At 46.8% G+C, this 21,796-nt stretch overlaps 2 protein-coding genes across 4 annotated transcripts in view; one reads left to right on the forward strand and one right to left on the reverse strand.

Moving 5' to 3' along the window:
• Nucleotides 1-1,557: 1,557 nt before the first annotated feature.
• IDH1 (isocitrate dehydrogenase (NADP(+)) 1) lies at nucleotides 1,558-15,570 on the reverse strand. The gene is made up of 9 exons (XM_076342465.1): nucleotides 15,492-15,570; nucleotides 12,537-12,664; nucleotides 10,601-10,892; nucleotides 8,749-8,854; nucleotides 5,845-6,022; nucleotides 5,242-5,393; nucleotides 4,006-4,146; nucleotides 3,059-3,221; nucleotides 1,558-2,540 (listed from the first exon to the last, which is right to left on the reverse strand). Exons 2-9 carry the CDS (start codon nucleotides 12,656-12,658, stop codon nucleotides 2,447-2,449), a joined length of 1,248 nt encoding a protein of 415 aa, XP_076198580.1. The 5' UTR covers nucleotides 12,659-12,664; nucleotides 15,492-15,570; the 3' UTR covers nucleotides 1,558-2,446.
• A 1,103-nt stretch (nucleotides 15,571-16,673) lies between these two features.
• Nucleotides 16,674-21,796, forward strand: part of PIKFYVE (phosphoinositide kinase, FYVE-type zinc finger containing) — a 69,868-nt gene continuing 64,745 nt past the window's right edge. For 2 of the 3 annotated variants that reach the window (XM_076342467.1, XM_076342469.1), the window contains exons 1-2: nucleotides 16,674-16,717; nucleotides 19,554-19,735. In XM_076342467.1, coding sequence (XP_076198582.1) covers nucleotides 19,564-19,735 — 172 coding nt within the window. In that variant the 5' untranslated portion in view covers nucleotides 16,674-16,717; nucleotides 19,554-19,563. Of the gene's footprint in view, nucleotides 16,718-19,411; nucleotides 19,438-19,553; nucleotides 19,736-21,796 lie in introns of those variants that run through there. The other variant, XM_076342468.1, reaches the window with a different exon arrangement.

Consider the following 21,796-nt stretch of genomic DNA (forward strand, 5'->3'; position numbering starts at 1 on the left):
CACTGTATTTGCTGTCAGTGGGGATTTGCATAACTATGGAGTTGAAAACTGAGCCTTCCGCCAGTCCTGAGCATGCAATACCTAGGACACAGACGCACACATCTAACTACATCAGTGTCAGCACTAAAGGTAAGCTAGGCTATACTTTAATCGAAGACAACTTTTGCTGGGGTCTGCTGATGGGAGTGTTGGTGCAAGGGGCTATTACTGGTGGTGGGAGCTACAAGGGCCCTGCCCAAGAGCCCTGTGAAACAGCTGGTACACTGTGAAGCAGACAATCGTGTTTCAGGAAATCCTGTGCTCTTTTCCACTACAGACTGAGTGCCCACTGGCCTCCAGCACTTGCATCTTTGGGTCTACTGGTGTCTAACTTTGAAGGTTATTGATATTAAATGTTTGAGGGAGCGGTGGGGGAAAGAAGTGATTGTATTAGTAGTAAAGGGGAAGGGAATGTGCCTCCTTGGAAGCAGGAAAAATGTTTCCTCTTTCTCTATGGCAGAGCAGGGACAGGGACACTCTGTTCTTGTGACCACACTTACTGCTTCTCCCAACAGAGAGATAAGTGTTCCTTTCTCTCCTCAGCACTTCAGCAACATCCATCAGTTCATGAGGATAGATTGGGTCTTGCTGTACTCTGCAGAGTCCTCCAGAAGATGGAAACTTTGTTAGCACAGAGTGAAAAGTGTCATCTGCATTCAGGTAAATGCTACTACATTGCTTACACTTAAGCTATACTGTTAAGTCATTAAAACAAACAAGAAGTGTAAGATTTAAAAATGCTCCTTTATTTATTTGTTCAGTTTCCTGAAAGGTACTAAGCTTTCTCTGGTACTCTGTAACTCCAGAAGCCGGGTAGGAGCTAGTAAATAACAGGGAATTTGTTAGAGGTGCTGTTGTACTATGACCTGCCTGGCTGTGGCACAGTAATTTGAACTAGTGATGTCAGAAGCCAGGCAGGAACATAGATCTCCAGATGTTCCTGATGATTGTTTTTATTGCTTCTATGGGCCAGCAATGGGACTCTTTCCAGCTGCACTTCTTATGTGCTTGTGTTAATAACAGAATAGCAGACTACTGTGTTCATTCATATTGAAGGCACAGTGACAGCTGCTAGCAGTTGTAGAGCTGCATTTCAAACACATGCTCATCCCAAAACAAATGTTAATACTAGCTGATCTAGTCTAACATTTCTAACTTGTAGCTAGTCAGCTGCAGGGTGAGAGTTTGGCTCATGTATAACCAGTTCGTGATCTTTGTTGAGTGGTGATACATCAGTTTGAGATTGTATTAGTCTGAAAATAAAATTTCAGTGGAAGTGGTACCTTTAAATTCTTGTGCACTACCTGCTGCTTACCACCATGCTACAGATCACATCTTGCCATGGGCCAGAACAAATTAAAACTCTACTCTAAGAAGGGAGAGATTATTTTGTGTTTATATCACATTCCAACAGACTGTCCCAGCACGTACTGGACTGTGCTGAAAGATACTGGAGTCTCTCTCTGAGGCAGAATTTCCCCATATCTGCTAATGATGCAAAGGAAGGAGAGACACAAAGAATGTTAGTTGGCTTTTTATTTGTCTGAACTAAAATATTCTTTAAAAAAACCCCAAACACAAAACCATGGATGGAATAGTTTTTCAGTCATAATCTAACTCGCTGTATCACAACAGGAAGGGTAAGTAATAGCCCAGACAACTGGAGAAAAGTTTTGCACCTTTATGAATTGCGGTGTGGGGGAAGAGGTAACAGTTCCTATGCTTCACATCCAGTCAGAAGGAGTATAATTAAATGCATGGCCTGCATTTGGACACTGCAGCATGGCTTCATTAGGCTTTTAGCCTATAGGGCTTGTTTCCAGCATTTACTAAGTGCTTCTTCTCAAATGCCACAGTCCTGACTATAGCAGTGTGACCAAACCCCTTAGTATCAGGATACTATGTTGTGGCTGGCACTAAAAGATAAAATTAAGTAAGAGAGGGGCTGCAGTAGAGCTGGCATAGCCCTGTGAGCTCACTTATACTCAGTGGACAGTACTGGAGATGAGGACGGTTCTGATTTCTATGGTCTGTTGGACAGTAAGTCACCACTGGTTTGACCAGAGCTGTGACACAGACTGGCTTTCAGTCTGAGAGGAAGAGAGAAAAGAAACACAGATCATAAAGTCATGGAGAGAAACCTCTGGTCTGGTGTGAATGACATTAGGAATCCAGACCCACATTGAGCTTAAATACTATCACATTCAGCTGCTTAGCAAAAGTAAGGCCTAGCCCAGCAGCTCAAGGGGTTTAAGAAAACATGGTCTTTTAAACATTTAAAAAAGTGTACATGTTCGTTTTTGTCTAGTATTTGAAATGTTACACAACAGAGTGTGATACAGTGCCACTTACGCTCTGGTGTAAGTGGGAGATGTTTTGTTAGTGGAGCTTGACTAGAACCTGTGCCTTAAAGTTTGGGCAGAGAGGCCAGCTTCCCCTTCAAGTTTTCAGCAAGCTTGTCCATGAACTCAAAGGTGTTCAGGTAGTCAGAGCGTGTGACGCTGAGGGGGGGAAACAAAACAAGACAGACATTAGTTGTAAAGCCACTCAAACACTCAAAGCAGGGGAAGACTGTTCAAAGAACTGCAAGTCTTGCCTTTAAAACCAAGAGTATTATTCTCCTACTCATCAGGCTGATGTTTTTTCCCCAAAAGGCTCCAGAGAAGAGGTAGCCAGGTGGTATTTTGCAGTGAACTAGGTCTCCATCCTAATAAACAGGCAGGGCAGGATCTGGCCAGTGTAGCCAGCCTGTCATAAGAGAAGTCTTTGCAGTTCCTTCTTTGCTTTTTTCCTCATGTGTTTGGTACAATAGCAGGGACAGAGCAACCTAGGCTAAGCTACTTGGGGCAGGGAGGGTCTCATGTTCTACTTGTACAGCACTGGGTACAGATGAGCCCTGTTCTGTGACCAGATTCCAGCAATGCTTCACTATACTAAACTAACTTTGCAGCAAATGCTGTTCAGAAACACCAAGTAAAACTGCCTCCTCCAAGCACGGCTGATTACTTCGTATACTTACTTAGGTAGGCCTTTGATACAGGCAGCAAGATCCTTTGTCATGAAGCCAGATTCAATGGTCTCAATGCAGACTTCTTCCAGGGCAACTGCAAAGTTCTTGAGGCTAGTGTTGTTGTCCAGCTTAGCTCTGTGAGCTAGTCCTCTTGTCCATGCAAAGATGGAGGCTGAGAGAGAACACTAGATTACTCTCTCCTTCTAGAACTCCCTGGACATTGTTCTAAACTGTCATGTGGAACAGTAATTATTTTTTAGTATTAATAAAACTGAAAACAGACAGAAAAAAGAAAATCTGGTATAGAAAAGAGAACGCTTATCTTCATCTAGGCATCCTTTGCATTTTGTGCAGCTCTAAAGAAAAGCAAACCCCAGAAACTACTCACTGCCTCCAGCATTTGTGTGTGCCATTTCATCTTATTTTGTTCCTGCCCAAGTCGGAAAGAATGACCAGTGGTAGGACTCTGTGGTTACACAGAAAGTTGTCCTTATGATAGAAGAGCACGGTTGTCTTCCTGGCATTACATTACACTCTGGTCCATGTGCAATTGTAGAGGATTCTTTCCCTCATGCCCCATTCTAGGTGCACTTACACTTTAAGTATGTACATGGTTTGGAGGGCAGCTGGGTCTTTTGGAGCATCAGGAAGGGGAGTCAAATAAAACACAATCAACCTAAACTTTAAGGCCGTTGTGGCTATAAACCTGCTGTTTGCTGAAGAGTGGGAGCATGTCTCAAAGGCTAGGTTAGGTCTAGCTTATTGCTCACACTCACTCCATTCCAGCCTGGTTTTGCTCCAGGCTGTAGCTGTCTCCATGGAAGAAAAATGCATTATGAACTACCAGTTTCACCACTCAGTGGTGAAATTCTCTGCAGAAAGGATGCAGATGCTCTTACTCCAAACCTGTTCTTTCATGTGTAGAGATAACTGAATGGCAGTAAAAAGCAGCTCACCAATGGGGTTAGTGGAGGTTTCCTGGCCTTTCTGGTGCATGCGGTAGTGACGAGTAACTGTGCCATGAGCAGCTTCTGCTTCAACAGTCTTGCCGTCAGGGCAGATCAGCACACTGGTCATCATCCCCAGAGAGCCATAGCCTACAGAATACACCGTTTAAAGAGTTCAGTGTCTCCTTTGGACAGTCCCCTTAAATTCCCCTTAATCCCCCCATCCTACAAGCCCCCTACATCCTCCCAGCCTTGATGTGAGTATTCCTGAACAACAGTGCTGCTGCAACTAACTGGCTAGTCTTGACACGTCAAAATAACAGCTCGTCTGAACAAAAAGTGCTGCTGAACCATGAGATATAGATATGCAGACATTCTGCACCATTTCAAGAAAATTAGTATTCTCACCTAACTTGCTGGACAGATTTTTACCGAAAAGGTGCGGGATGAGAACAAAGAATCCTAAATAAGCAGTGTAGGGCTGCCAATCGCTATTGTCCCCACAGGGCTATAGGAAACAAACCTACTTCATATCAAGAGCATCTGCTCTAGTGAAAGGAACCATGAGCTGGCAAAACTGGACATTCACATAACTTCTAACACTGTAGGTTTCAAAGATCTGTGTCTTTGAAAGCTGCTTTGTTCAGCAGTCCAACACACATCCTCGTTCTGTGGGAGGCGGTTTACTGGCAGTACTTTAGAAAGAGCATATTACATAAAGCTGCACATCTTGCCCTGTGGGTTTCTGCATCCAGATTTGTTTTGGCACCAGACAGCTTGGTTATGTAGGATTTTGATCAAGCACTACAAGTCTGTAAAGTTAAACATATCAATCTCTCTCTTTACACCTGACAGGTAGCTTTGTGTCCTGAAGGTTTTCTTACTCATCTGTAGAGCACCTGCCAGTATGCTCACAACCAGCCAGCTTAACTCAAGCTGTCAGTGACAGAATCCCAGCTGCCTGGATACTTTCCATTAGAATGGAAAGCCTACCAGTTATTATGTTGGTAGGAACTGCCATCTGGTAAAGAAGTGCAACTACACAGTTTGCGTTCAATGGATTTTCTTGTAAAAGTGAAATCAGAAATTCTTCACCTGCCTGATATCTCCATGACTGGCCACAGGTTTGGAATGTAAGTTCTGAGACCCAACACCACCTCCTGGGCCATTACATAAGATATGACATAAGGTCACAAGAGACTGCTACTGAGCCTACTTCAGTGTAATACAGGAAACATCTCATACCTTGTGCAACAGAGTCAGACTGCACATCCCCATCATAGTTCTTGCAGGCCCAGACAAAGCCTCCTTCAGATTTCAGGGCCTGAGCAACCATGTCATCAATGAGCCTATGCTCATACCAGATCTTTTTGGCTTCAAACCGGGACTTGTATTCTCTGGAAAACAAAAAACAGAACACCTTGACATATAGATAAAGACAGGGATTGCACAATTTGTGCAAGTAATTGTGCGTAGTGAGGTACATAGAGATAAGAGTTAAAGAAAACCCTTAAAAGAAATTCGCATCCCCTTTACTCATTTTTTCCTCTCTTGCTTTGCTAGGCTGCTGCGAGTCCGCTTCAGAATCACAGAGGAGCCCATAGAGAATCTGTGACACTCTGTTAGGAGAGATGAACGCCACTGCCACATTTAGTAGAGCTTTAAACATTGAGTACCATGTCCTGCAGGACAAGGGAGACTGTGATAGGGAAGGTGCACAGCCCCCCCAAAAGTGCTGCTGAGTGTCTGAAAATGCTGAATTAACTGTAGCAGCTCACAAGGCTGGGGAGGATGTTCCTGCTGCAGACTTATGCACTGCAGCAGGAAGTACACAACTATCCTAGTTACCTGTCATAGATCTCTTGGAAGATGTCTTTAAAGCGGCCATCATATCTCTTCAGGATAGTGTTCTTGGTGCTCATGTAGAGGGGCCAGCCTTTAGACAGTGCCATTTGGAAGGAACTGTGGGCAAAATCCTTGATAGACTGGTCAAGATTGTACATTCCCATGGCTACACCACCACAGCCTGTTAGTGGAGGAAGAACAGATAGGAATCAACTAGATTTACTTTTGGTTAAGGATGTGACAAGTCTCCCCACAGCATACTGTCAGGCAGGTTGGTGTTATCCCCAGGTGTCTTGATATAGTTCTCAATTTAAGGCTGATTCTTTCAGGGGAAGATTCACTTTGCACTATCAGCAAAAAGCTCCAGCAGTCTTGTGACACATGGATAGGAAGGTGGTTTTGTTTTATAGCTAGGTACATCTCAATTCTGTGATCTAATACCCCTAAGAAGTTCTTCCTAATCCAGCCTAAGCAGCAAAACTGTACAGGAATGAGCATGCTTGAACTCCTACTAGCCAGGTAAATAATACCTGTATTTTTCTATAGAAAATGTATTGACATTAAATCAATGTATATGTATGTATACATATACAATACAATGAATATGTATTTTGATAGAGTATTTTTCTATCAAAGCAACAGGCCAGCAGTTTGGAGCAGGGGTCTCAGTCAAAGCTAGAAATGGGTTTGTTCCCATCTTAAGCGCCTTGTACCTTCAGACTTTGACTGCACTGCAGAACTAACTCCAGCAGTCAGAGGCTGCTTTGCCTAGCCCAGGTAAACAAGTCCCCACATGCATTCCTGCATCTTTTCAGCACGTTTGGCCTACCCTGCAGCTTTGTTTCACCTGCTCAGGCTCACTTCCAGCAAGTTGTGGGAAGAACATGCCAGTCATCTGGGTGTAAGGGAAAGTCCTGAAAAGGCTCTGAGGAACTATGAACACTCACATGACTTAGATTGTGTAATGCAGATGTGTTAGCAGCCTGAACAGAAGTGACTTAAACTTACAGCCCAGCTCACCTGGGGGAAAGCAGCATTCAGATCATGGGAGAGGCTGATTGTGGGTGAAAGTAGGGTCTAGGGCTTCATGAAAAAGCTTTGTCATCTTCAGAGCACAGCTCTTTGTGTTTCTAGTGAAAAGTAGATACCATGTTCTTAACTTTAAGCACCTCACTACCACCACCTCTTTAGTTTGTTATACAGTGCCTTTATCAGTGATCTTTGCTTTGGAAACATCCCAGATTTTTTTTTATTTTTGAAAATACCCTTTCCTAATACCCATTTGTCCCTAGCTCCAGATGGTTGTTACTCTATGGACATGCATGCAGAATGAAGAGGGGAAGCCAGAGAAGGTTTATCTGCTTGCCAAGATAGCAAGGTCATTTAAAGTTGATGTTGGCAGGGAATGAAATTCCTATTGTTACCAGCAAAAATACACATTGTCCCCCTGCCTCCCTTAGTAAGTCAAGGACAAAACAGGGTCTGATCAGCTACAGAGACTGTGTCCTCTGAAGCCATGATTTCATAGTTGCTGGGTGACAGCTATTAAGTTTTATTCAAATACTTATTTCCATATAAGTAAAAAAACCCAACAACCCTTGTTGCAATCATACAATCCTACTGCCTACTAAAATCTCTTAATTCAGTGTCAAGGTTGAACATATTAGTATAGCAACAGGACAGACAAGCTTCCCTTATGCATTGTGGAGATATGCTGGCACAACAGTTATCTGTGGGGAGGGGAGTTCTCCCAGAGCAACAGCAGTAATCTGCCATCTTTGCACTTCCTTGCTTCCTGCTTGCTGATGCAAAACAAAGCAGTGAATCAGACTGGCAGCTAGAACTGCCAGATGTCTCCAATACAGGCTCATCAGGCACCTATCAAATGAAAACAGATTAGGACTGGCAGTGAAGCAGGTGAACTCCAGATGAAAGGCTGTGCAACAAGAGATAGTAAAGACTTAGGCTCCTGTGAGCAAGAATGCCAGAGAAATCAAGTATTACAAAAGATGGTCATATGGCAGTCTTGGTACCTGTTTGCCAAGCCAACTGCATACAAACTAGGATTCTGTGGTTTACATGGCTGTATTAGGTCTTCATAGCTAGAAACAAAACATTGCACACTCGCATACATAGGTCACCATAAGGCTTCAAATCCTGAAGCCTTTGATCACTGATAGGCAAGAGAGATGACTTTTGTGATCTTCTCCTGAATCCTGCCCCTACAGAAACACCCTGGGTTCTAGCAATGCGTCTGTAATCATTTTCACACAACTAAGCCCAGCAATGTCAGGACTCCTCCTCCTGAGCCTAGCAATGTCTGTCTATAACCAGCACAGCAATATTGCTAGGAGGGACACCAATACCTTTAGGACTGCATCTGTTAAAACAGTTAGAGCCTACAAAGTCAGGAGCATCCTTGTCAAATCTCCTTTCCACCTTGCAGAGTAAGCATCAGTTCTCATTTCTATTGAAAAAAAGACTGCTTAATGAAGAAGGATACAAACTGCAAAGGTATATAGAGCCCAGTAAGACAAGCTAAAACCAGAAAGAATTATACCCGAATTGTTCTCAAATATACCTCCCTTTAGGTCAAGCCCTATTTAAATAGCAAGTTGCCCTCTGATCAGAGCAAAAAAACATACATGCCGCTACCAGAGTCATCATACAAGGAGCATGACAGGTGGCCAGTCTAGTACGATTGTGTGGTTGATATGCCTCTTCAATCCCAGGAAGATTTCAAGTAACTTTCAGTACTTCCCAGATAAATGAAGAAGGCCCAGACCTTCTCCCCAACTCTACCTCAAAGTCATATTTTACCATCAAACAGATCTGACTGATACTTCAAGGTTGAATTAAACAAACAAAAAAAAACAGTTTTAATCGCAACTTAGAGATAATACCTACTTTCAAAGTTGTGGACCAGATATGTGACTGGTTTGCCTCCATCTTCTGGAGTGTAGGTCATCTCTACTTTTCCAGGCCCAGGTACCACAAAATCAGTTGCTCTGTACTGTTAATAAAAAAATTGCCATGATGATTTTATGTACCAGGAGGACAGAACCATAAAAGACAACCTGCATTTGGGAGGGCAGGGTGCAGAAAAGCATAAACAGTTGTACAAAAAAACCCCATTGAACAGGCTCTGTTTACTCAGCCATGTGGTCATCGGATTATTTTAATAGATATTAGAAAGACAAGTAGTCAAGAGTCTGCCTGTTTCAGAAGAGATCTTCCTCTTTAAGGGAGAAAGCTTACAGATTCTTGGGCCCCATCAATCAGCAGAGTATGTATTTTTGCAGATGCACTGAAGTTTTAAAGTGCAAAGTATCCAGAGTGTTGTGTGGTCTGTGACTAGAAAGGCTCCTCTCCCTGCCTCAAAAAAAGCCATTCATATCACAACTACTGATCTCATGAATAAGGGGGAATCGTACAGCACCTTAACAAAAGCCATTATTTCTATCCATCATATGACATTTGGAAGGCCAATCTGTAGTATGAGTTCTTTGGGTACAAATTTTGCTCCTCTGAGATACACAGACTCAAAAGAAGAGCCAACATGTACTTCAAGTTTTTAAATGGTGTCTCATCTTCCCAGCTGTCTTAAACAGTACTATTTAAGGTTGATATTTCCTTGAAATTTGTTACCGTTTTTCATGTAGTTTCCCTCCTATTGAGCAAATCGGTTCCCTGACCTGTTCTGAAGTTACAGAATTGTCTTGCTTATATGTCCTTTACATGTTCTTATATTATTCCTTTCACTTTAATCTCATACTTTGGCAGGGTTTCAATCCTCCCCCTTAATCCATTGTTTCCTATTATTATTTTGACCTTCTCAGTTATTCAGTACTGTTAAGGGTGTTGAACCCCATTCTTTTCTAGTGTCAGGGCTCTGCAGTTATTTTCCTCTTGGAAGTTTATTATTTTACCTTCCTATCCCAGCTAATCTTATTACTTGCCCTCAGTTTGTGGGTTTACCCATCTATTTAAGCACTTGGCTCTTCTAGAAAACTTCTCTTTTGTCATGTTTGGCTGCTTTACAGCCTATCATTACCCATGGAGAACAATATGGTTGATTCTTGTCCTCTGGGCTGCCCAAAGGCCACTACACTAAGTGCCGTGCCAGGGCTTTCCGTGGCCTTGTACTACCTCTGCCAGGAGAGCTCTGATAAACAATGTTTCCCTACTTCAATTCCACAGCCTGATGTGCCCAGTATGAACACAAACTCTGCAGGAGTACTGTGCAAGTAAGTTTAAGAAGCAAATCAGTTTAAAAAAACCAAACAAAAACACACCCACGCACAGAAGGCAACTTTACCCACTTCTAAAAATCACTCACTCAGATCCACTTTTACTGTGAGCAACATTTGCCACCAAAAAAATCCTTCTGAGAAGCAAGGTGGGCAGTGTAAAGGATACTTTCTAAAGACACTGCTATGTAGGGAGGAGGGTTCTGCAGAGGTGAAAAAAATAACTTAGAGGAGTTATACCCTGTGTTTAGGTACAGACCTATCTAATCCAAGCACAGACCCCTGAATTCTGTTTCTACAGCTACACTGTCTAAGGAAGAGAGGCATGAACCAGGCTCTCACACATTTTGTCAGGTGCTGTACAAATAAAGTGCTAGCAAGTACCCACTCCCAGGTGGAGTGCAAGGGATAAAGCAGCAGCACAGGGATGTCTAAGTCTTTGTAGCTCTATACCAGTCAGGAATAAGCCTGTTCAGATAAAAAGTGGGGTAAGCACTGAAGTGACTCACTTGATCCCCATAAGCGTGACGGCCAATGACAATGGGTTTCACCCATCCAGACACCAGCCGGGGAATGTTCTTGCAGATAATAGCCTCCCTGAAGACAGTGCCACCTAGGATGTTTCTAATTGTCCCATTAGGAGACTTCCACATCTGCTTCAACTTGAACTCCTCCACTCTTTTCTCATCAGGAGTGATGGTTGCACACTTTATGCCAACGTTGTATTTCTTTATGGCTTCAGCAGCTTCCACAGTTACTTTATCATTTGTAGCATCACGATGCTCAATGCCCAAGTCATAGCTGTAACAAATCCACAAAGATGGTCAGAACTGCCCAGCAGTGTCCAACAGGAAAGAAACCAGACCCCATATGTGCCTGTGAGCGTAGTTCCAGCACTCTGCCATAACTGAAGTTATCCCTCTTCCAACTGCTGGAGTGGAAGAAAACATAGGCTCATATAATGATACTTCCGCTGCTGGTAGGAGGCTGGAAAAAGGACAGCTTCAGTTTATGGCTGAGGATCTCTACCAGCATGGGACATAGCCCGTATCTCCTCTGCCTTCTCTTCTGAGCTTCCTGGCAATGGAAGCTTCCAGTCTGGGATTCTAATGGTATGGAGCAGCACAATCCCCAGATGAATATGGGCCTTTATTTCAAACCTCTTGTGCTGAGGGTTCTGGCTTCCTTCATATACTGAGCATATGAAGCTACACTAAGCTTCAAATCAAAAACTGCTTTGACAATGGACCCACAATCCTGCTCTGGCAGCAAAACTGCCAATATTCCCCTCAAACAGTCAGAGGAAGCACGTTTCCCACACTCACTGTTTTAATAGCTTTTGGAGAACAACGGGTGCCCAGCGTGGAACGGCCCTGAAGCATAGCCAGCTGTACATGAATCTAGCCATTGTGCTGCCTCAGCCAGGGGTCTGCTTTCCCTCCTCCCACCCCTCTTTGAAAAGGGATGTGCTCCAGACTGTGTGCATGTATTATGCTGCTGGGTTCCTGTTTGCTTGGTTCTCAACACCAGCAAGCAGAAAGCCTAATGTAGGTGGCATACAAATGACTCCAGAAGCAGGGGAAGGGGTCAGACTAGTGGGTTTAATAATGGCAGATACCATTGAAGGCCTCTGTCCACATGGCTAGGAGCAATGCAGCTGGATACTTCTCTAATAATTACAGCTCAGTGGCTAGAAAGGGAAGAGATTACTTGTTCTGCTTGACCAGATGCTGTAGATAGCATGTCCCTTTTGCCATACCAGCTGCTAGTATTTGTTTTTTCCAGAACCGAGTTTAAGAGGACAGCCTAGGCTCAGGGAATAATTGAAACAGTTAGCTCACGCTGCCAGCAGCAGAGCTCAAGTTTACAGACATCAGAGCAGAACCTCTGCCCTACAACCACCCTTTTGCCCGCTGGACAGATCTTCAAACAGAGATGGCAAGAAGCCATAAACCTTCTCAGAGTCCACAAATGCTAGACTTCAAGTCAGGGAGTGGCTGAAACACCCCATGTTTCTAATTGTTTATGCTGCAGGAAGCCATGCTGACTGCCCAGGTGCTGGAAAGCCAAGACAGCAGAGATAAAAACACAGACCATGTCTGTGAGAGACCTTCTTAGAGGCACAGTACAGAAAAGAGCTAACTCACAATTAAGCATTGACTGCTTACTGCTGTGAGGAACCCCAGAGAGGCTGACAACAGACTTTGACAAAATACCTTCACCATGAGCCCATGTTTTCCAGAGTACTTAGTGAGGTTGGCCCTTGGGTAAGTTAACCAGGGGAGCCTGCTGGGAACTTTACCAGTATAAAAACGGGTAGTCAGCCTCTCTGCACTAGTGCAGGCAGAGCTATAAGGCTCTCAGTGCTAAGTGAAACACGATCAATACCTAATGACACATGCAAATTGCACTACAAAGTGGCTGTGTGTCATAAAGAGCCATTACCTGTGCAAATCCAGATCTACATAAGGAAAAATCAGCTTTTCTTTAATCAGTTCCCAGATGACCCGCGTCATTTCATCTCCTTGCATCTCCACAACAGAGCCTCCATGGATTTTTTTAGACATCTTGAGCTGCAACAGACATAAAAAACCCAACCTAAGTTAAAAACTGCCAATACACATCACCAATACACCTATCCTGCATTTTTACAACACAACTAGAAGAGAGGTACTAATGTAACATACAGGTTCTCTCCTAAAAATCTTGAAAATAACCGGAGTTTATCCCTAGTTTCATGCTAACTGGTATTTTTCGTAAAGCCCCAGCCCCCAGGGACATCTACCCGAGGATAAAAGTAAAGGTTAATATATGAGATTTAAGGGCGTGTTTTCTAAGGGCATGAGCTTTAATTATGGTTGTACAAAGGAATTTGAAAGCATGACTACACTCTTCCCCCCAAACTCCACAGAAATAGATGAGCGCTATTTATTTTTAGATTTCACGAGTTCTACTCCAGTTGCCTGTTTCTCCCTCTTTTTCTGAAAAACAGGGGTTAATGGACATTATTTTAATGACAGCTCATATTGCTAGCACTATTAAGATTAATACTTTGTCAGCTTCTTTATTAGCTTCCCTCCCCAGGAAGGAAGGAAACAGGTACAGAAATACAAGGGCCACATCAAGAGTACTTTCTCCTGGCAAGCTTTATTTCTGCTGTTAAAATAAATACTGGACAGATTTGTTTTCTGTATGGAACAGAGGTTTCCCAATATATTTGTTCACAAAGCCTCAAAAGATAAACCTGAACTCTGCCCTTCTATTTGCACTTTGTTCCTTAACAAAAAACAACCCCACAAGCCACTACTCTAACACAGTCTCCTGCTTTCTAACAGCCACAGTTTCTTGATTCTCAGCTCTGATTATGCAAGAGCTATGACTTGGCAAGTTCCTCCTCCCAAGACAGCCCCGTTCTTGTATGGAGCTGTTAGGATACTACAGTGAGATACCAAGCCCTCGTGCCTGAGGTTGCAAGTCTCACAGACACCAAGGTCCATGAATGGCTTTATCCAGAACGAGGGGTCTTACTGTACACAAAGTCTATTCACCTAGATGAAGTTATTCAGAGGTGTGAAGTTTCCCATGCAAGGGCCCCAGGTTACAAGCACATGCGGAGACTGCTCTCTGGTTCAATTTTTTTTTTTTTTTTTAAATTAAACTAACTTGTGCTGTATTTCCAAAATCCAATCCATTAAACATTTTTAATCTGGGAAGAGAATAAGCTTTCTAAGCTATGTTCTAGCTACTGCATCAAGGTTTTCCAAACTTTTTGAAGAGCAAAAATTAAAAAAAAAAAAAAAGTAAAATGAGGCCGTTAGTTACTGAGGCTCTATTTACTATGAGCACATAAACTTGAAAAATTAACTAGTCCGAGGCACTCCTATCCCAAAGGAAGATAATATCTGCGCTTCTATTAGGCCTTATGGAAAACTTTAACTTCACATGACCACACTCTGTCCGAACTCAGTTTATTTATGTGAGTATTTTGGGCCAAATTTTCAATTGTGACTATCTAAATAAGGACTGTATCACACTCCCGTGGCCTAGGCACAGGATGACTACTCAGGAGACTTCAGTTTTGCTTTTGGCACTTACACAGTCTGAGAAAGTATCTGATTCATTTAAGCCAAAATGTACACAGACACCCATCCACCGTTTGTTTTGTGGTTTGGTCCCTACCTAAATAAGACAAATCAGACTATGTCAGTCATAGCAATAGGTTTTTGCAAAGCTGGCTTCAGACCTATACGGTGCTGCCGTCACAGGGGGAACACAAAGGTATGTGAGACGCACCTCCACTGAGCTACATCTCTACTGATATGTGGAAACAGCAGCTTCTTAAACAACTCTGACAGCATCCTACATGTTTATCTGATCATGGCCCCAGTACTTTTCCCCTCCTTAAACACTGTTGTCCCGTTTCTCTATGTACAGGAGCAATACCGCAGTAGCATTCCTCTTCTGTGCACCAGAGTCAACATACCAAGAGGTTCTTCTAGAAAGCACACATTTCCTAGAGTTCAACTCCTTCTGTCACTCTTCCCCTTTGATTTTATACTCTCCAGAAGTGCCAAAAGTCAGCAAGATCTTTCTCCTGCAGCAACCCTTCTTTAAATACACTTAACCCAGGCATTTAGCCAAGGCAGCTTAGAAGAAACTTTGTGAATTTCCAAATACTCTTTAGTCCTCAGGAAGGACTCAGGGCCTATAGTCAATAATTAACTATTGCAACAACTCCTTAATTCAGGTTTACAGAACATCCCTTCAGATCAGGCATGTGCCCAGGGACAGCAGTGCAGATCGCTGTCACTAACCGAGATCTTGGCTGCACTGCCCTCCATCCACACACGCAGCCCACCCCTGACAACACGATGCAGGCTAGCTCTTCTGCCACAGGTAGGATTTGCCGACCAGGCCGCGGGCTGCAGCTAGTGCTACAACTGACGCTGAAATCCAGGCACTAGCACCACCTGAGCAAGGCGCTACCGGGCCTGGCCAGCACGGCAGTGACCGGGGGCGCTGCCCCCAGCCCTAGAGGGCTGCCCCGGGATACGCGACAGGCCCTAAGCGCAACCGGTATTAAGTGACACTACCGACTGTTAAGAGATACCTGGATTGTGAGGGGAGAAAGCCCAGCCCCGGGCCGGGGAGGCCGAGTCCGGGGTGCAAGCACCGCCTCAGCACCCAGGGCGTCTTCAGCGATACCTGCGGCGGGAGGGGATGCCGGGCGGGCAGCCTGCCGCGGAGCTCCCGCCCCCAACCGCCAGAAAAAAGCGCTTGAAACACAAACCCACCCCCTCAGGGCCCCTCTGCAGGGCGGGTGACGCCGCACCCGGCAGGGGAAGGACAAAGGGTGCAGCCCCTCGCACCGCGGTGCTGTGCCGCGCCGAGCCCCCTTACCTGCAGGCGGTGCTAGTCCGGCTCTCACGGCGATGCAGGGCCCAGCCGTGCGCGGGGCCTTTTATGGGGCCGCGCCCCCGCCGCCGCCCGGCCCCGCCGCCGCGGCGCCCCCTGCCGGCCCCGCACGGCCCCTCCTCCCGGCGGCGGGGCGGGGACGGGGGCGAGCCGGCGGGGGGAGCGGCTGCTTGGCCCTGGCCCGCGGGCGAGTGGAGGCGCTGGCGCCGTGGCTCTCCGGCCGGCCCGTGGCGGTGCCCGCCCCGCCGGGTCTGCCCGGGTTTTGCGCGCCGATGCCTCCTTGCGAGGAGGCCGCGGCAGCACGTAACGCGCCGCGGCCGTTCCGCCAGGCCAAGCAGCCCGCAGCGCGGTGGCCTGCCCGCCGAGCCAGGCTTTTACCACGCTCCCCCGAGGCAGCCGCAGTAAGCGGCCTGCGTCGTCACAGGGAAGCCGATGGCGCTGGCGGGCACCAGGGCCTGGGCGCCGAGGGGGGTCGAGTGTGCCTAGGCTGCTGGAGCGGGCCCCAGGCAGAGCGTGGGCGGCCAGCCTGCCCTCAGGGCTGTGCCGGCCTGCCCCAGCCGCGGGGTCTCGGCAGAACCGACCCGCAACCCAGCCCAGGGGATACACGTACACACGGGCGGGCACGGACACGTTGGCGGGCGCGGAGGCGGCCATGTCGGCACTACGGCCCCACCAGTAGCGGGGCTCCCCGCCCTGAGGGGCAGGGGAGGACGCTCCTCTGGGGCCGGGGCGAGGCGTGGAGTGGGAACCGGGAGGAACCTCAGGGGGGCACACCCGCCTCCCCGGGCTCCCTCCGCTGCCAGGCAGGCGGCGGCGCCCGCTGTGGCAGCCTGGAACTGCCACCCCCGGGAGGAGCCTCCTCGCAGCGCGGAGCCGCAGAAGGGCGGCGGGGCGGAGGCGGAGCGCAGTGACAGGGCGGTGCGCCTGCGGGGCAGGCGGGGCGGAGGACGCCGCCCCAGCGGCTCCGCCCCAACGGCCGCTGCCCGCGGGTGGATTGGCGCGGAGCCTCGATTGGCGATGCCTCGGCGCGCAGCGCCGCCATCGGCGGGCGATTGGGCAGGGCTGGCGGCAGCGCGGCGGGTTGCTAGGGGCGGGGCGGGGGAGCGGGCCGGCGCGGAGCCGGGGCGGGAGAGGGGGGGTGAAAAGAGGCGGTGCCGCCCTAGGCCTGCGCCTCGGCACCCCGCACCGGCACCGCCACCTGCGGGGAGCAGGTGAGGACAGCCCGTCCGGGACCGGGCGATCCTGCCTGGGCCTCGCGTGGGCTCGCGGTAGTGGCTTGCCGGGGTGCGCGAGCCCTCTGTGCTGCCAGGCCCGGCCCGGCCCGGCCCGGTCCGGTCCGGTCCGGTGCCTGATAGCGGCTGGCGACGGCGCTCCTAGGCTGGCCCGGGGATCGCTGCGTGGCCGCTGCCTGCGAGCAGGCTGCTTCCTTCCCGTGCCGTCGCAGGTGATCTTCCGGGTCCGCCATCCCAGGCGGGCGGCAGCCGCCTTCGGCGGGTGCGTGTCTGTGGTGGGGGAAGGTAGGGGCGTCCCCTCTACAGAGGGGAAAGCAAAGCAGTCAGCGCGGCTCCGGCGCAAAGGTTGGAAGTGAAGTGTGTGTGTCATGCAGTTACGTTTAAATTACGACTCTTCAGCTTTTACACCCGGGGTGTGTTAGCCAGGTGCCTGGGAGTAACAGCCAAGTAACAAGGAGTGCCTGGACCCTTCTGGCACTGAACGGTTGTGGTCAGTTTTGTGGGGTGCAGGGTGTCGCAGAGCCATTCTGGATGTAACTGCTGAAGGTGTATGGAGGTTCACACCCATACTTGCGCTCTGTGTTTTATCGGTGATGAGTTGGGGATTGCTGAAGACTTTGCAGCCTAAAATGGCTTTAGCTATATCCCCCGTGGCTGTTTGGTAAGGATCCTCAGGAAGATGTAGTCTGATTTTGTACCTTTTGACTGATATGTGCTCCTTGCTTTCTGGTTTCCCATAGTCACAAATAAGTGACTATTTGCCTGTTTCTTGGGGGGGGGAGGAGGGAGTGTTTTCCTTTTAGTGGGAGAACTAAAGCACTTTAAGGAAGGGTGATATACTCCATAGCTAATGTGTTGTGCAGCACAGAAAATCCAGGTGTCTCTGGAGCTAATGCCAAGTACAGTGTTCTTCAATCTGTTTTAATTAGGCTAGTACTGCTGTCACAGAAGCAATTACTGTGTGGTTTTTTCCTTTAAAGCTAAAGTTTATTTTTCCAGAATCACATGTATGATGTATGCAAGTTCAGAGACTTCCTTGTTTTTTTGTCTTGCCAGGCTATAGCCAGTTGCTGAGAGATGAACATAGTTTCCTATAAAACATCTGAACTGACTCCATAACGGCATTTTTAATGTGGTAGTGTGTGTGTGAGCACAGCCCTGTCGTACATTCAACATTTAAAAAGCAAGTTATCAGTTGCCTTAAGTATTGAAGAAACAATTCCAAATTTACCTGAAGATATGCTCTTGAAGGCGTTTTCCATGAACTCTGGTGTTTAAGCATGTTCAAATCATCTGTTGTTTGAATAATATTGCTGAAATGCACAACAGCAAAAAATACTGTGACTTATAGTGGAGAGGGATGTGGAAGCATTCCAGACTAAGACTCAGCCTTACATAAAGAACCTGACCAAAGTTTCTCTTGAAACTTTGTGAATGATGTCCCTCTGTTTTCTTTCTTAAGGTTATGTGAATATCAGGAGAAACTCTGAGCTAAAGATGCTTACTATACAGAGCAACAAGCGAAAGTCCACTGAGAAGTCTTATGATTGACTTGCAGATACCATCTTTTGTGCAGTCATTGTAGGAGTGGTCAAACCTTGCCACATGAGCTGCATGCAGTTTGTTAGCACTTCAGTGTGACTTGTCAACCATGTAGATTTTCTCTGGACTGCATAGATTTTTAGTGTGGATTAGAACTTGGAAGAAAATGTTCTAGTCAGCAAAATATGCTTGTGGATTCTAGGGAGCAGTTGTGGAAACTGGAAACTGGCATTTCATGAAGGAGCATGTATCAGCTGCTAAGCAGGAAGTAGACTCATACGCGGTTTTGATCCTTGACACGGGTCAAAGTCAGATGTCACTCGTAGGTTCCATCAGCTCCCCATGTTCCTGCTCTGTCAAACGTTTCACTAAGTCTTACTTAAACAAAGATGAAGGTAGTAAGCACCTTAGCCTAGCAGGCTAGAGGTGCAGGCTTAGTGAGGAGGAGTGGAAGAAATCAGGTGTGTATTGAGGATAAAGAATACGGGCTATGGGAAAGTATGAGTTTTGGCTGTATGAAGGCTTTGGTACACAGCAAGTAGGCTTAACAAGTATGGCTTCCCCTAATAGAGAATGTGGTTTGTTTTTTGTTTGTTTGTTTTTCCTTAATGTAGCTACTCTTGAAAACAAGGAAGTTTGGAGGTGTTAGATATGACAACAAATAAACCACAGTTTGGGTTGCTTCCCTGGTAACTTGCACAAGGCCCTGCATTGTAGTGTGGAGGGGAAGGAAACAGTGTGTCACCAAACTTAATCTTTCAGTCCTGCTTTTTTTTGCAGTTCATTCTATTTCTCATTCTGAAGTTAACCTGGCCAAACAACGAGTATGTCTTGTGCTTGCTCAGGCATGCCTGTCTTCAATTTTCTTGTTGCAAGGACTGCAGAAGTCACAGCATTTAACTTCAGCTCAAGAGAAGAGCTGTCAAACTTCTTTGTGATACGCATGCAGAGTCTCCATTTGAAAGCTTCAAGTTCTCATAAAACCGAAACTGGAGCGTGTCGTTAGGCAGCGTAGTGGCTGTTTACTTACTTGGATTGGTCTGGATGTTTAACTAGGAGCTCTGAATTGCTGTCTGCAGAGATGCTGATCTCTTGCCAGTGACCAGGCAGAGGACATGGGCTCCTAACTTGACCTGTGCTAATAGCAGATGTCTGTGGTAGGTGGGGTGAATGTTCCCCCTCTAGCATCTAATGAGACGCCTCCTCTTCAGTTGACTGAAGATGTTCCGTTTCACCATCCTGTGTACAATGCATGTTGCTGAATTCTTTCCAGGGCATGTGAAATGGCTGCAGATGACAAACGGTCTCCAACACTGGACTCTACCAGTGATCTACCTCATTCTCCTAGTAGTCCGTCTCATCTCACTCACTTCAAACCCCTGACTCCTGACCAGGATGAACCTCCTTTTAAATCAGCCTACAGCTCTTTTGTAAATCTCTTCCGTTTCAGCAAAGGTAAGTGCTTGGGGGAATGTGTGTGCGTGGATTGTGTGTGCTGTCTGTTTTATTGATACCCTCTGCTGCCACATAAACTTGTAAAAACACCTCTGAATATAAGAGTATAATGTCAGACGAGTGGCCAAATGGATGGTGAGTCAGTTCTTTTGTGAGGGATGTTGCATCTTGCTTTTGGGTGAACTTTTTAGTAGAGCTTTGTTGTGGGAGAAGATAGCCAGCATCTTGCAGCTAGAAATCTGTGGCTGCCCATGAAGGTCAGAGACAAGCCAGTTAGCAGGTAGTATTGTATAGCTTCTTAGCTGGGCATCTGTATTTCCTTTGCTTGTATGAAGTTTTTGGGGCTAAAAGCAGGAGTAACCCTCTGCCAGCCTATATGAGCAAAATGTGTGCCTGTCATAGAATCATAGAATCATTAAGGTTGGAAAAGACCTCTAAGATCATCAAGTCCAACCGTCGACCCAACACCACCATGCCCACTAAACCATGTCCCTAAGTGCTGCATCTACATGTCTTTTAAATACCTCCAGGGATGGTGACTCAACCACTTCCCTGGGCAGCCTGTTCCAATGTTTCACCACTCTTTCAGTAAAGACATTTTTCCTCATGTCCAATCTAAACCTCCCTTGGTGCAACTTGAGGCCATTTGCTCTCGTCCTATCACTTGTTACTTGGGAGAAGAGACCGACACCCCCCTCGCTACAACCTCCTTTCAGGTAGTTGTAGAGAGCAATGAGGTCTCCCCTGAGCCTCCTTTTCTCCAGGCTAAACAACCCCAGTTCCCTCAGCAGCTCCTCATAAGACTTGTTCTCCAGACCCCTCACCAGCCTCGTTGCCCTTCTCTGGACACGCTCCAGCACCCCGACGTCCTTCTTGTAGTGAGGGGCCCAAAACTGAACACAGTATTTGAAGTGCGGCCTCACCAGGGCCGAGTACAGGGGGACGATCACTTCCCTACTCCTGCTGGCCACACTATTTCTGATACAGGCCAGGATGCCATTGGCCTTCTTGGCCGCCTGGGCACACTGCCGGCTCATGTTCAGCCGGCTGTCGACCAGCACCCCCAGGTCCTTTTCCAACAGGCAGCTTTCCAGCCACTCTTCCCCAAGCCTGTAGCGCTGCATGGGGTTGTTGTGGCCAAAGTGCAGAACCCGGCACTTGGCCTTGTTGAATCTCATACAGTTGGCCTGGGCCCATCAATCCAGCCTGTCCAGGTCCCTCTGCAGAGCCTTCCTACCCTCGAGCAGATCAACATTCCCGCCCAACTTGGTGTCGTCTGCAAACTTACTGAGGGTGCACTCGATCCCCTCATCCAGATCATTGATAAAGATATTGAACAAGACTGGCCCCAAAACTGAGCCCTGGGGAACACCGCTTGTGACCGGCCACCAACTGGATTGAACTCCATTCACCACAATTCTCTGGGCCCGGCCACCCAGCCATTTTTTTTACCCAGCGCAGAGTCCACCTGTCTAAGCCGTGAGCTGCCATCTTCTCTAGGAGAATGCTGTGGGAGACGGTGTCAAAGGCCTTACTGAAGTCCAGATAGACCACATCCACAGCCTTTCCCTCATCCACTAGGCGGGTCACCTGGTCATAGGTCACTGGGTCACCTGTCCTTCCAATGCAAGTTCTTACTCTAGACTTCCTCCACTCCTCACCTTCCTGTGTATCTTGTACCTTCAGCTCAGTGGCAGCTGAGCTGCAATAAAGCAGTGTGTTTACAGGAAGTCCACCCTTAATTTACATGGCTTAGGTGATCCCCATCAAGAGGTCTGAAGCATTGTGAAAGTTTTGTATATTAAAAAGTACTACTTGATTTTGGTCTTTGCGCTACATGTATCATGAAATACATATTCTCAGCAGGCAAGCTCTTAAAGAACTATGTGAGTTTTTCTGTTTTATTTCAAAGAAATATACTGCAAAGAGTGGTGAATGAATGCACCTTGGTTTTGTACAAAAACTGTGTATGTCTTTGCTGGAGACGGCAAACTTGTCAGCTGCTTTTGTTTAGTCTGCTCATTATCCAGCTCTGCTAAGCATGCTTCTGCAATGTTTGGG

This window comes from Aptenodytes patagonicus, chromosome 6 (assembly GCF_965638725.1).
Source record: "Aptenodytes patagonicus chromosome 6, bAptPat1.pri.cur, whole genome shotgun sequence".
In the NCBI taxonomy this organism is placed as follows: domain Eukaryota; kingdom Metazoa; phylum Chordata; class Aves; order Sphenisciformes; family Spheniscidae; genus Aptenodytes; species Aptenodytes patagonicus.